This window comes from Cricetulus griseus, chromosome 4, assembly GCF_003668045.3.
Source record: "Cricetulus griseus strain 17A/GY chromosome 4, alternate assembly CriGri-PICRH-1.0, whole genome shotgun sequence".
Taxonomy (NCBI): Eukaryota; Metazoa; Chordata; class Mammalia; order Rodentia; family Cricetidae; genus Cricetulus; species Cricetulus griseus.
This window is the reverse complement of record NC_048597.1, coordinates 181,049,550-181,064,176: the sequence shown is the minus strand read 5'-3', so window position 1 is coordinate 181,064,176 and position 14,627 is coordinate 181,049,550. Positions and strand designations below refer to the sequence as shown.

General features: G+C 44.8%; 1 protein-coding gene across 1 annotated transcript in view; it reads right to left on the bottom strand.

The window, feature by feature from the left end:
* Positions 1 to 13,318: 13,318 nt before the first annotated feature.
* The window catches only part of Anxa2 (annexin A2), a 40,709-nt gene continuing 39,400 nt past the window's right edge, over positions 13,319 to 14,627 (bottom strand). The window contains exon 13 of the mRNA XM_027411254.2: positions 13,319 to 13,669. Coding sequence (XP_027267055.1) covers positions 13,610 to 13,669 — 60 coding nt within the window. The 3' untranslated portion in view covers positions 13,319 to 13,609. The remainder of the gene's footprint in view (positions 13,670 to 14,627) is intronic.

Genomic DNA, 14,627 nt, shown 5'->3' with positions numbered 1-14,627 from the left:
GTTTTTGTTTGAAACAATATTTGTGACATGAAGGTTGTTCATTATACAACCAGCTGGAAACTGTAGAAACTGAAATGTTTGACTGAAACTTTTCAGTTGAGATGTTTTGTTGGAGTGCCCTCTTGTGGCCAGGCTTCGTCAACGCAACTTCTAGCCCACATTCCTTTTTGGAACACCCTGAATGGGTATAAACATAAATATTTAGAGGGGACTTTGACATCACATCTGTTTATCAAAACAACAGTACTATGTCCCCATCAGGAGCCTATGACTTCCCCAGCCACAGGCTCTTGGCTTGGTTTACAGTACCAGGCATGGCTCTCTTTTGAAGAGGACCTCAAATACAATCAGAAAGCAGCCTGGTTACCCCCCTAATTATCAAGCCATTGGGCTCCTCTTCCATTTTTCAAAATATGCTGTAAAATATATTTCACTGAAACAAACAGATATGTTTGAGAGTTCTTAAATGTATGTGAACATTTAAAATGTACAAGCAAAATTTCCACGGAGCAGAGAGTGGTTTGAAAACAGAAAGTTTGCTCCCATCCCCAAGTGTCTTTCAGCACAGGGGGATACCTCCCATACCCTGGCTCAACATCACTGTCAGATACCAGTAGTGGGATTCATATAGAACAACTGCCAGTGGGCTGAACAGTGTTGGCATCCCTGCCTGAGGCCCCCAGAATGCTGTAAAATCTTGTCCCTGATGGGTAAATCCTTGATGGTTACTGTCCTTATCTAAAATGTGTTTCTCTTTGAGACCCTCTCACAATGAGATGCAAGAATTCCAGTGAGAGAAAAATATTGAGCTTGTTATGCTGGGTTGTGGTGGCACACACCTTTAATCCCAACACTTGGGAGGCAGAGGCAGGCAGATCTCTGTGAGTTCAAGGCCAACTTGGTCTACAGAATTTCAGGACAGCCAGGGCTATACCTGTTGTTATTTTTGTTTAAGTTTAAAAATATAAAAGAAACATGCAAAAGATGGGGTGCAGAAACAAGAGATACATTAGCCATGGGGTTTATTAAAGGGGGGAGAGGAAGGCAAGAGAAAGAAGTAAGAGAGAGAAGAGAGCAAAGAGAAGAGGGTGTCAGAGTAGAAGAAGAGAGCAAAGAGAGCCTAAGTGGGCAGGGGTCTGTCTTTTAAAGGGGTCCTTTACACCTGCGTACAGACTTAGTTCCCATGGAACCCTGGGCTGACCAGGGTACTGCCTGAGTGGATTCTGCCAGGTAACAGGGCCAGGCCAGCGTAATGCCTGAACCTTTCAATATCCTGTTTCAAAGATTAAAAAAAGTTTGTTATGTTAGAATGTTTTCATAGTTTGTTGACTATATAAAACATAATATTCTAAGAAAAATCTTCTGAAATAATTTTTATTCTTCAGTGTTCACTAAAAAACAAGGTTATCTGGAGAGATTGTTGCATTTTTCCAGGAATCCTGGATTAAGAAATGAATACATTTTGAAATCACTATGATTATCATTTATAGAATTTTTTTTCTTTGAGATAATGAAATAAGGATTCAATTAATACTTTTAATCTTATACTGTTTAAATTACTAATTTCAGCATTTAAAAGTGTAACAATGTTTTTCATTCACATAAGAAATTAAAAGCTCAATGATTTTTTTTGAGGCAGGGTCTCCATGTAACCCAGGTTGGCCTCAAACTCACTAAGTAGCCAAGGATGGCCTTGAACTTCTTATCTTTCCACTCCCATCTCCTGAGTGCTGGGATTACAGCCTGGGCCATACCTAGTATATGTGATGCTACAAGGTTCACAAGGTGAGCCCACGGTTTGGTGCATGCCAGGCAGAGCATCTACCAGCTGAGCTACCCTTCTAAGCTACACATAAAATTCTAGATCTTAAGAAGACTTTAAACTATAATTTTCAAACTTGTCATTTTGTAAGTTTTAAAAACAGAACAGTTGAGAGCCAGTTCAAAGTGGATAGGGGCTTATCCAAGGGCCGGATGGAAAGTCACAAACAGGCTTGTCCCTCTCTCTCTCTCTCTCTCTCTCTCTCTCTCTCTCTCTCTCTCTCTCTCCTCTCTGTGTGTGTACAGAGCTTCCACACGTGGGTACACGCATGCATGTGGGACACCAGGTATGACCCTCAATGGCATTCCTTAGAAAGCACTGCCCCCTTGCTTTTTGAGACAGTGTCTCTCCCTGGCCGGAAACTCACTAATTACTTTAGCTGATAGGCCAGCAAGCCCCAGAGATCTGTCTATCTTTATGTGTCTCCACCTTCCCAGTGCTGGGATTACTGCCACCACGCCCACATTCTTAGTTTTAATTCTGAGGAATGAACTCAGGTCTTCAAGCTTACACAAATGTTTTACTGACAGACTCTTTCTTTATAATAATAAGCATATTCTTAAGATAAGAGGAACAACATTAGAAAACCTTTAAGAATCCTCCATGCAAAACTGAAGATAAAGCACCCTCTTTGGAAGTTTCTGGAACTCTTATTCCATGCCTGTTCATGCCAGCCATAGTCCTTATGGAATTACAAAATGTAAAGATGAGATGTTTGCCCTTAGAACCACAGTACACCTCAGAAACTGACATCATAGTTATTCAGAATAATTTTCAGTCACTTAAGAGAAGTCCACAGACTTTGTGGTAGGTTTTTGAAAAGTCTGAACAAAGTCCCTTGATGAGTTGCCCTCAAATCTTCAGCTGATCTATGGCTATGGTCATTCTCCACTTATCCACAAGGTGGCATTTGCTTTATTGTAAATTCATCTTTCCTTCTCCAAGAAGTGACTTTCCCAGGCTCAGAACAAATGGAATTGTGAACTGTAGAGAGATGGTCTCATGGACCTCTGTGCTAGTATCCTAACATCACATGTATGATAATCTGCTCTACCTCTCCAAACATGAGCGTGTGACAAGGTGGGCAGCTGTGAAAGTCAAGTGTGTGTGTGTGTGTGTGGGGGGGGTGTTCATGTGTGTCTGCGAGTGTGTATTTTGGTGTGGGGTTATATGTATGTGTGTGGGTTTGCATATGTGCATGTGTGTATGTTAGTGTGTGCATGTTTATGTGTGTTAGTATGTGTGTGTGTGTGTGTGTGTGTGTGTGAGAGAGAGAGAGAGAGAGAGTACTTGTATGTGAGTTTGCATGTATATTTGTGTGTGTGTGTGTGTGTGTGTGTGTGTGTGTGTGTGTGTGTGTGTGTTGTGGTATGTGTTTATATGTTTGTGTATTCTAGTCTCTGTGTGTGCTGATGTATGTGTGTTTGCAGTGAAAGAGTAAGCAAGAAACAAGGCTTGCATTAAGCCCAGACTTTAAAAGCCTTCTTTGCCATATATGTCACATATGAATTCAACAAATCATGGCCAAGGTGATGCCACTGTTCATGGCCCTGCCACAGCCCTAAGAAAAAGCACCTCACAGGGTCAGCTTTATTCTGGCTCACAGTTTCAGGGGGTTTCTGTCTGCCGTAGTGGAGGAGGCATGGGGATGTTTGTGGCTGTGGGGACGTGATGTGGAGATGGTGATATTATGGAAGACTAAAAACACAGGGAGAGAAGGGAATATGACCTTGGCTCCAAAGGCCAACTGCAGAGCTTCATGCCACAAGCGAAACCTCACCCTCTACAGTTCTCACAGCCTTCAAAATGCCACCACTAACAGGGAGCCAGGTGTTAGTGACGTGAGTTTGTGAAGGACATTTCAGATTCAAACCAGATGTTTCTCCAAGCTCGGGGATCCACAGTAAACTTTGAACTCCCTGATGACAACATCCTAAGACACTTGTCTACTCCATTCCCAGCTCCGTTCTACACCTTAAAACCTATAAATTATTTCAATTTCATTTTATGTGCATGAGTGTCTCACTTGCATGTATGTCTGTGCACCATGCGGAAGCCATACAAACATATTGGATTCTCTGAAACTAGAGTTAACAGTTGGCTATGAGTTGCCATGTGGGTGCTGGGAATTGAACCCAGGTCCTCTGCAAGAGAGACCAGTGCTCCTAACCTCAGAGCCATCTCTCCAGCCTCTACTCCTTGAATTTTATAATTAATTTTGTTTCGTTTCTTTTTTGAGGTAGGGTCTTTGAGGTAGGGTCTTTCTATATTGCACAGGCTGACCTTCATTCAACTCATAGGCTTGTGTGACCCTGTTGCCTCAGCCTCTTGAGCAGCTGGGACTGTGGGTGTACATCATCTCCTGGGGCTTACAGCTAATGTTTGGAAATCTACTTGAACCGTTAAAAGACGTAAGCTGTAATGGGTTATAGCTAGGGAAGTTCCTACCATTGAAAGCAACGGCCACCCCCACAGTCAGACTTCACTGATACATTTCTTCCTGGCTGGTTTCTCTGTGTCACAGAGCTGGCTTGGCTACAGGTCAGCCATAGAAGAGGGTCTGTTGAAGGACAGTTGGTGACCATCCTAAACACAGTCCCACTCCGTAAAATGACATTTCAGTCATATCTAATGATGCTCCATAAGGTTATATATTACTGGCTCACAATATTATACATTACCTAGTGACATTGCGTGTGTCATGGTTTGTACCATCTAGTGTTTGCAGTGACAAAATTCACCTAATGATGCATTTTCTATAACACCCCTAATGATTAATCTTTAAAATACTTTAGAATTATTTTATGTGTACGAGCGTTTTATCTTCATGTATCCATATGTATTGTGTACATGCCTGGTACCTCAGGAGGCCAGAAGAAGGTGTTGGAGCCCCTGGAACTGGAGTTAGAATGTGAGTCCTGGGATTCAAAGCCAGGTTCCCTTCAAGAATAGCCAGTGCTTTTAACCCTAAGCCCTAAGCCCAATGATGATTAATCTTTATTGTTTACTTGATTTGATTCAGAATCACCATGGAAACCTTTGTTTGGGGATGTCTGCCCAGGGACAATCTAGATTAAGTTCATTGAAATTGGTGGCACTCTGAAATATGGGTGGTGCCATTCCCTAGGCTGAGATCTTGAACTGAATACAAAAGAAAAAGTGAGCTGAGCACAAGCATCTCTCTCTCTCTCTCTCTCTCTCTCTCTCTCTCTCTCTCTCTCTCTCTCTCTCCCCCCCCCATCTGTCTCCGTCTGTCTCCCTCTGTCTCCTGAAGACATATACAAAGTGTCCAGCTACCTCAGCTCCTGCCTCCATGCCTTCGCACAAACCTGTCTTCTCTCTGTCAGGCACTTTGTTACAACAGTAACTATTACATTAGCCCCACCATTAAATGACACATGACTATACTAAGTTCATTACTTCACTGTGGTTTTAAGAGTTCAAGAGAGCCCACTTGAACCCCAGCTTTTACACATTCCATAATTAAAGACAATGCTTTCACACCAAGTTCAAGGTAAGGCCAACCATGTAGACTTACCTCTGGGAAAGTTGTTCAGGCTATGCGATGGTTAATTTTAATCATCAACTTGATACAATCCATAATCACCCAGGAAAGAGAGTCTCAGTGAAAGACTATCTAGATTTATGTTAGGGCCTGTGGGTACGTCTATGAGTATGAGGGGATAGGCTCAATTACATTAATCAATGTGAGAAGACCCAGCCCACTCTGGGTGGCACCATTCCCTAGGCAGATGGCTTTGGGACAGTGTAAAAATAGAGAAAGCAAGTGAAGAATGAACAAGGAAGTGAGCATGTTTACATTCATTGCTCTCGGCTCTTAGCTATGGATGCAACATGAGTAGATTTCCCTGACTTGATCTCCCCACCATGTTGACCTATAACTTGGAATTGTATATTTATGTAAACCCTTTCCCCCCTAAGTTGCCTTTTGTCTGGGTATTTTATCACAGCAACATAAATAAAGCTAGAATAGGCCAGCCAGCCAAACCAAACCAAAGGTTGATATTGATAGTGTTGGTATTTGTAATGTGTTTTTTTCAAAACCAGGGCCAAACCCAGGTCCTTGTGAACCTTAGGTAAGCTATCTACCCCACAGCCATGATCCCAGCTCCCCCTCTTTTTGTTGACTTTTGAGACAGTTTCACTGTAGTGCAGGCTAGCCTGAACTCACTATTATAGCCCAGGCTGCCCTGGCACTCAAGATGCTCCTGCCTACCCCGATGGCTGGCATTTCAAATGTGTGCCACCATGCCAGGCATTCAAGACTTAAAAAGCATCCTGATGGCCCTGAAAGGAGATTGTGCAGGAGGGATGTTGAGGGGACTCACACTCATTCCTGACCATGCCCCAGTTTTGCTCAGAACTCAACATAGAAAGCTTTCAGAGCAGGAGGCTCTCCCGGCCTCTGTGTACCACCACCAGGATGCCATACAAAGAGGCTCTCTCACCCCCTCACTCTAGTGTGAGGAACTAGGCTAAGCATCCTGATTAGGAATGCATGGCTAGGGCCAGCACAAATGCAAAAGAGGGCATTGGAGGGGGGAGGGGAGAGTAGGCTCCTCTCTCAGGAAACCTGCTGACGAGGGAGATGCTTCAGTCTTTCTACAGAAATGCTGCCTTCCGTGGACAAAATTCCAGCCACAATCAAGTTAATTGAATGCACAAATGTAATATTTTTTTCCGGGGCACCTCTGACTTAACGCCTGGTGAGATGGTGTCTTTCGCATATATTTACAAAAGCTTTTCTTCACTCGACAACGTCGGTTCAGATTGCTTATAGATGCTGAGATAGCAAGTCACTCTTCTAATGTAATGAGATAAGTCATCTCTATAAACTTTGCTTGCTCAAATGTATGTGAGTAAAAGGGATCAGGCTGCACGCTTTTCTCAATAAATAGAACGAGCGACTAGGGCTTGATGGCTATAGCATGTTCTGCCTCATTGCTATGAGATGTTTTAAAGTGTTCCCTTCCCTTCTCTCTTCTCTCTTTCTCTCCCCTCCCCTCCCCTCCCCTTCCCTTTCTTCTCCTGCCCCTTTTATCCCTTGCACCAGAGTCTTCATTCTGGTCATTGATAGAAAAGGGGGTAAAAGAAATAAACTATATATCAAGCCATGCGGAGAAGCCTAGACGCTCGAGTCCTTGGAAGGCGCAAGACTGATGTAAAGGATTTTGGTCCTCAACTCATTTTTCTTCCTAAACATAGCTACCTACTTTGTAAGCCTAGTCCCCCCTGCTTTAGCTATCCATACTGATGATTTGCATGCTGGGAACTACATGTTTTGAGGAAGATTCTTACACATCATTGTTTGTCCATTGCCCACTGATCAAGAAACCAAGGCGGAAATGGGAACATCGGGGTCCCCCCATCAGCTGCCCGTTAAGATTTGTCTCTTACTTTTTATGTAGCCTATTTATTATCTTACTTAATTTTTAGCCCCAGGCTCGTATCGAACTCTCCATGAAGCTGACAATAACCTTGAACTTCTAATTCTCCTGCTTCCACCTTCTAAGTGCTGACAAAACAGATGTGAACCACCATGCCCATTATACACAGTGCTAGGAATCAAGCCCAAGGCTTTCTGAATGCTAGGGCAATCCCCTACCACTTGAGGCCCATCCCTTGCCTTGTTTTCTTGCTTTTTTATCTGGTGGCCTAGAACCTAGGGGAAAAAAACCTAACCGATCATTCTATACAGACCTTGGGCGTTACAGTGTAGATCTATCATGTCTGGACACTCAGACTGTGCACCACACAACTTCATGGGTGAATATATGCGCATGGGTTCTGATGTATAGAGCATGTTAAGTTGTGTAACATGACAGTCCTGGCTCACATACAATTAAGGGGTGGGGAAAAACCATACACTTACTCACATGGTCAGAGTACAACACATTTTCGTGATACATCCATTGCCATTTATGCCTCAAATAATAAAATTAAACTTTTTGTTGTGATCAGCTGACAAAATACTAAAACTTACGTGGACTGGCTGGTCTTGTGTGTCAACTTGACGCAAGCTAGAGTCATCAGAGAGGAAAGAGCCTCAGCTGAGGGAATGCCTCCATGAGCTCCAGCTGTAAGGCATTTTCTTAATTAATGATCAATGGAGAAGGGCCCAGCCCATTGTGAGTGGTACCATCCTTGGGCTGGTAGTCCTGGGTTCTCTAAGAAAGCAGGTTGGGCAAGCCAGGGGAAGCAAGTCAGTAAGCAGCACCCCTCCATGGCCTCTGCATCAGCTCCTGGCTCCGGGATCCTGCCCTGTTTTAGTTCCTATCCGAATTTCCTTTGATGATGAACAGCAATGTAGAAGTATAAGCCAAATAGTGGGGCAGTGGTGGTGGCTCACGCCTTTGATCCCAGCACTCGGGGGGCAGAGGCAGGCAGATCTCTGTGAGTTCCAGGCCAGCCTGGTCTACAGAGTGAGTGCCAAGACAGCCAGAGCTGTTACACAGAGAAACCCTGTTTCAAAACAAACAAAACAAAACAAAGGAAGTATAAGCCAAATAAACTCTTCCCTCCCCAACTTGCCTTTTGGCCATTGTGTATGTCATAGCAATAGAAACCCTAAGCAAGACACTACCAGACAACTTTCCCTGTCTCTTTGCAAAAATGCAGTTGTTTGAAAGAGTATGCCAATCTCCAGACGGTGGCTTTTGCTTCAAGAGAGGCTTTGGGCACATTGCCTGAGAAGAACAGGCTAGAATCTGGAAGAAATGGAGACAGAACTCCAACAGCCTTAACTATGAATTAAGACACCAGACAACCACAGCTCATAACAGAAGGCAAGCAGGTTTCAACCAGTTCTTGGGAGCCCTTCCTGGTCAGTCTACCTTCTGGAATTTCTCTCACACTTGCAGGAGGGTCAGGGCCAGCAGACTAGAGGCCATGCTGTTCTGGTCCCCCTGAGTCTGGCCGTCCCTTCATCCTGCTGTCTCACAACCTGGCAGCCTGAAGCTTATTTTCTGGAGAGAATAGAGCGAGCTGTGCACTTGGGCAGAAACACTGCCATTGCAGCCTCTGCCCGGCCCTCTCAACTCACAGTTCAGCACAATAATTTGGGGTTAAAGAGAGAGGTCCTATTTCTTATGCATTTCCTTGAACTCTGCCCCTAAGTACACAGAGAAGTGGATTTGGGGATTCTGGGCTCGGATTCTAATGTGCTGGGAGATTATTTGATCAAACAGTTTACATTTGTGTAACCTGTTATTGGTAAGATATCTTAGTGGCCTTCGATATGGCTTTATGGGCCCGTCATGACCCAGGAGCCACACTCCATCTGAATTTCCATCTCAAGTTTGACCAAGGGTCATGGCAGCAAGCCAATCAGCTCACAGACACATTTAGTTTGCTCAACACGGTTGAGGCTGCTGTCATTGCCTTAATTGCACTTGAATTCCCGGGGCAGAGCAGGTGGCATCCATATTTCCAGACTCCCTGATTCTATCCACGGTTCATCTCACACACATGTTCTGTGCCTGGCTAGTACTGCAGACGATTGGGCACAACCTTTGGCAGACAGGTGTCTCCTGGTAGGAAAGTACAGTAAGGGGCTTGGGAGCAGGGGAGGGCCACCTTCTGTTTGGGGACAGTACTGATATAAACTGCTCTCAACAGGACCCTGGGCAAGCAGTCTATGGCCACGGTGTTCACATGTTTGAGTACAGATGGTGATATAAAAACACATATGCTCATCTTACACAGCCCATTCATGCAAGACCTGCCAGAGACCATGGACTCTAGGGAGGGCCGCTAGCTGGCCATTCAAAGGAGTGGGGTGGGGAGAGGAACACATTGAATCCTCATTGTATAGTGAACCATTGTGTTACCAAAGCAAAGTCTAAATAAACTTTCTCTTTATTTGCTCTTAGTTGACTAAAAAATCATAAATTCAAGCTGGTAGGATTGTAAACTAGTCCAGAGTCACTACGGAAGTCAAAAGCTCCTCAGAAATACAAACAATGGATCTTCCATGTGCCTCCATTCTGCCACTCCTGGGTGTTCCCCCCAAATGCTCCGAGTCAATGTATTCCAGAGGTACTTGCGCATCAGCATTGACGGCAGCACAAGTCACAGTGAAGAAATTATGGAAATAACCTAGGTGCCCAGAAATAGGAGAATGGATAAGGCAATGTGGTTTACATACACAGTGACTTTTTTTCCAGCCATAAAAAGAGAACAAAATCGTGTCATTTGCAGAAAAATGAGAGCAAGTGTAGGTGATGATATTAGGTGAACCAAGCCAGTCCGAGAAATGACAAATGTCATTTTGTTTTCATTTAAACATTGATGGTTTTCTCTCATTTGTGGCTCCTAGGTTTATACATTCACAAAAAAAGTTCACTTGTGCATATATTAAGTGAAAGAAGCAAAACTGTCTAGGGGAGAAGGGGGATCAGTGGGAGAGGGAGGAAGAGAGAGGAGGGAAGGAGGAGGTATGAGAAGGAGTGTGTTCAACGTAAAATATATACGTATAAAAGCTTAAAAATAAATTTTAGAAAGCCATTGATTTGAAGGCCATACAGTTAGACTATGCATCGCTTGCCTTCCATTAGCCTTGTATAGCGAGCTGGGCGATGACAACAGTTATCTAGGTTACTTTCCAGGGACTCTCAGGCCACTCTTGCTGAAAATGTTGATCTCTCACTGAGACCTTCAGAGGTTCCATAGGTGACAGGAACACAAGGAAAAGGCTTTGACATCTGTCTTCATGTTTATCTGTCTCCTCTGGGCCTTAACCATTGGGCTGCAGAATGAATGAAGGCACAAAGCCATGACAGAAGCACAAAGAGGGTAGCATTAAGGAATTACAGAGATAAGACTGTGGGTAGGTAGCTGAGCTGTTCAGCGGTGGTGGAATGTTTGATTAGCATGCATGGAGAGCTGAGTTTGTTTGATCCCCAGTATGGGGGGTACATGGTTGGTTTTAAATGGCAACTTGCCACTACTTGGACTCAGCTGAGTGGGAGCATCAATTTAGAAACCATCTGGACCAGGTTTACTTGTTAGAATCTGTGGGGGAGTCTCTTGATTGCTTTAATTAATGTGAGAGTGTCCACATGTGGGCAGCACCTTCTAGTAGCAGCCAAGACCAAAAAAGATATAGGAGCAGGAAGGTTATCAGCTTTTTGCTGCTTGGCCTTTCTGGAGTTGGTCTACCCCATGCTTTGGCAGCGGTGACAGTGGCGATGGCGGCGGCTGCTGCTGCTGCTGCTGCTGCTGGGGATGGGGATGAGACTGCTGCTGGTCCCTTCACTGATATTAGAACCAGCTGATGATGGTGATGAGAATGATCCCTTCACTGACACTAAAGCCAGCTTTTCCAGACTTCCAACTGATGACCAGCAGCTCTCTAGGAACCCTCCAGGCCTCCAGTGTCATATTGGGTCTGCTGAGGCACCCAGCCCCATAAATTGAACAACTACCAGGTTTTGGACCTTTCAGGTTTGAGATATCTGTTGGAATATTTTGATTCTGTTGTGTAAGCTGATTTAATAAATCATCAAATTTATTTATTATTTTTAAATATAAATTCATTCTATCAGTTCTGCCCCTCGAGAGGACCCTAACTAATGCTGGGGAAGGGCCAGACATGATTATTCATGTAACTCCTTCCCCCTAGAGCTGGACTGCTGTGCCAGCACAGACTCCCACTCTTCCATTCTTTGGGGAACTGAATAAAGCTTGCTCTTCTGTCACCCAGTCTCCTGTGTCATTGACTTTACCAAGTGGCAGCAGAAATGACCATTAATTGGGTTGCAGTTGGACCTTTTACCAGTTGCATGAATGGCCTGTCCATCAAATGTATGAGCCACTGGAATCTGTATGGAGGGCCTCCTCCTAGCTGTGAAACCTCATCAGAGACTTTGGGGTCCAGATCAAATATTTTCTTCTTCTTGCCATCTACCTCAGTCCTTCCCAGAAAGAAGTTTCCTTTCTCCCTATGCTCCCAATCTCCTCTGGCTAGCCTAGCCCTGCTGTATAAACACACTTGTTGCAGCCTGACTCACTGGCAGACAAGCAGGCTCTAGGGGTTGGGATTGAATGCAACTTATTTTTATAAGTCTAAAGACTCCCAGAGCATTTGCAACATTGGCTACAGAATGCAGGCTGGGGACTCAGCTTATTAGGCGAGTGCCTGCTGTTAGCATGTATGAAGCCCTGGGTTCAATCCCCAGCATTGCATACATGAGGCATGGCGGTACATGCCTGTAATCCCAGCACTTGGGAACTGGAGGTAGAAAGTCAACCTAGGCAGCGGAGTGAGTCTCTACAAAAATAAACAAACAATGAGATGGACTAGAGAGATGGCTCAGGACTTAAGAGCACATGCTGCTCTTGCAGAGGACCTGAGCTCAGTTCCCAGCATCTGCACCAGATGGCTCACAACTGCCTGGACTCCGGCTCCAGGGGGTCTGATGTCCTCTTCTGGCCTCTTCAGGTACCTACACTTACACTCACACACATACAAAGGCACCTACGCATATACATAAAAAACACATTAAACATAAAAATAAATCTTTTAAAAGTAGCAAAAACCAACCAAACAAACACACCATAACAACCAAAGAAAACCCAGAATATCCCACACCATCTCAGACTTCTCTCTAGTTTGTGGTCACCTCAGATCCTTGCTTTCATCTACTTCACTGGGACCTTGCCCCCCTGGCCCTCTCACCTATAGGCATGTGGAGCAGCCCCAAAGATACTTCCATTAGAGTGCAAATGTTCTATTTCCACCAGAGTGGGTACTGAGCTTTTGAAATATGGACAGAGTGACCAAAGTGATTGTTTTCTTTATTGTGGGCTAGCAATCAAACAGGGCTCCTGCACACCTGTGTTGTAGGACGCTGTCTTCCAACATGGCCAGGCCTTTGCCCACTTGAACTCTCAGCAGCTGCGATGCCTTGCTCAGTAACAGTCCCCTATGAAGCAGGGAAAGACTTGTGATCCCTCCTGTTCTCCAGAATGTACACATCATTACTGTGTTGATGGGTAAGTGTGGGGAGAAGTGTATTGCCCACCAAGCCCTCTCTTGAGGATATATAAGACAATTGTTGCTGGGAGGGGCACTTTCTTCACTGATGCTCCTGTTAGTAACCCTCAAACCATGTTCTTTTAAGTAACCCTAACTAAGCTCATTGGTTCACCAAGTTAGCCTGGGATGGAATCATTTCATTGGTGTGTCCCCAGCCTGCATTTCATTGTGTGAATAAAGTGTTTATTGTTCCCAAGGAAAAGTATACATAGAACCAGGTGACTGCTTAGAGTCCTTGGCTAAGAACTCAGTTTGGAACTGTGTATAATTTAAGTTCACTCATCCTTTAAAAGCCTTGTCTGTACAGTGGCTACCAGAGGAGGGAGATCGGTTCTAGAACTTTCTTCCTCTAGGGGCAGCCTCCCTGGGTGGACAATCAAATCCCAAGCATGTTTGGTTTCTGAACAGTGGCATGCGAAGCGAAGGCAATGGCACTCTTGTTTCTAAAGTAAAAATGGTTTATTCACGACACATTACATAAGAGGCGAAGTGTCTCATGTCACAGACGGTACAGCCAACTCCCTGGAATGTTCATTTCTTTGGCATAAAGGAGAGGGAAAGGGAAAGCCAGGCTATGCTAGGGCAGCTAAGATAGGGGATGGGTCTGCGGCTCTATTGTCATTTCATAGGGAGGCGCTCCGGGTCCATTAGTGGCAAGCTGATTCTCTAGGACATTAGGTGGGCACACAGGCAGGGCCACTTCTGGGTGATCCACTATGCTGAGCCCTTCAGTCATCTCCACCGCACAGGTACAGTAGTGCCTTCTGATAGTCACCCTTGGTGTCTTGCTGCAAGTGGCCAGAAAGAAAAAAGAATTACAGTGTCAGAAAAAAAAGAACAGATTCCACAGCAGCCTGCCATAGCCTTGCCAAGCTATGACAATGTTGCAGGCCCGCACAGTGTACCATGGCCCTGGTCCTCTGGAGGGCAGTGGAAAATGTACTTCAAGTCCTCCCATGATTGCAAGGGTGGAGAATGTACCCTTCACTGCATCCCCCCTTTTCTCCTGCACCTTCACCTTCCTGCAGAGGAAGGGGTGGACCCTCAGCTGCCTCTCTTTGAAGTCTTGTGGATTCTTAAGGTCACATGCAAATAGTGAAGTGAGGAAATAACTTCTAAGAAGAGTCTAACTGTCCCCAGCTTTAAACATGTGCCCTAAGAAGTCCGGACATGCTGACTCTCTCTACAGTTGTCTTTGGTGACCAAATGTCAGGAAGGGGAATTGCAGCCTGGCCTGGTAGTGCATACCCATGAGCACTACCTGGGAGGGTGAGGCAGGAGGATCCCAAGTTCAAGGCCAGTTCAGACATCTTAGTAAGAACTCTTCTCAAAGTGAAGAGGGAGGAAGATAGTTTACACTGTAACGTGCTTTCCTCTCAAGCTTGGGGCCTGAGTTCAATCTTAAAAAGCCAGAGCTTATGATGCACACTGGAATGCCAGTGCTGGGGACAGACAGAGAAGGACCTTTGGGGTTCACTAGCCAGCCAGCCTCACTCAGCCAGTGAGCTCCAAGTCTCAGTGAGAAATTCTGTCTCAACAGACAAGGTGGACAGTTCCTGAGGACTGATACCAGAGGTTGACACTGGCCTTCACATGCTCATGCACACTCACACCCACACAGATACACATACCAAATTTTTTTTTAAAAAAATGAAAAAGCTGGGGATGCTAGTTCAGTAGTAGAGTGATTGCTTAGAATATGCACAGCTTAAGCTCCACTCCTGGTATAAACCCTGTGGGAACACT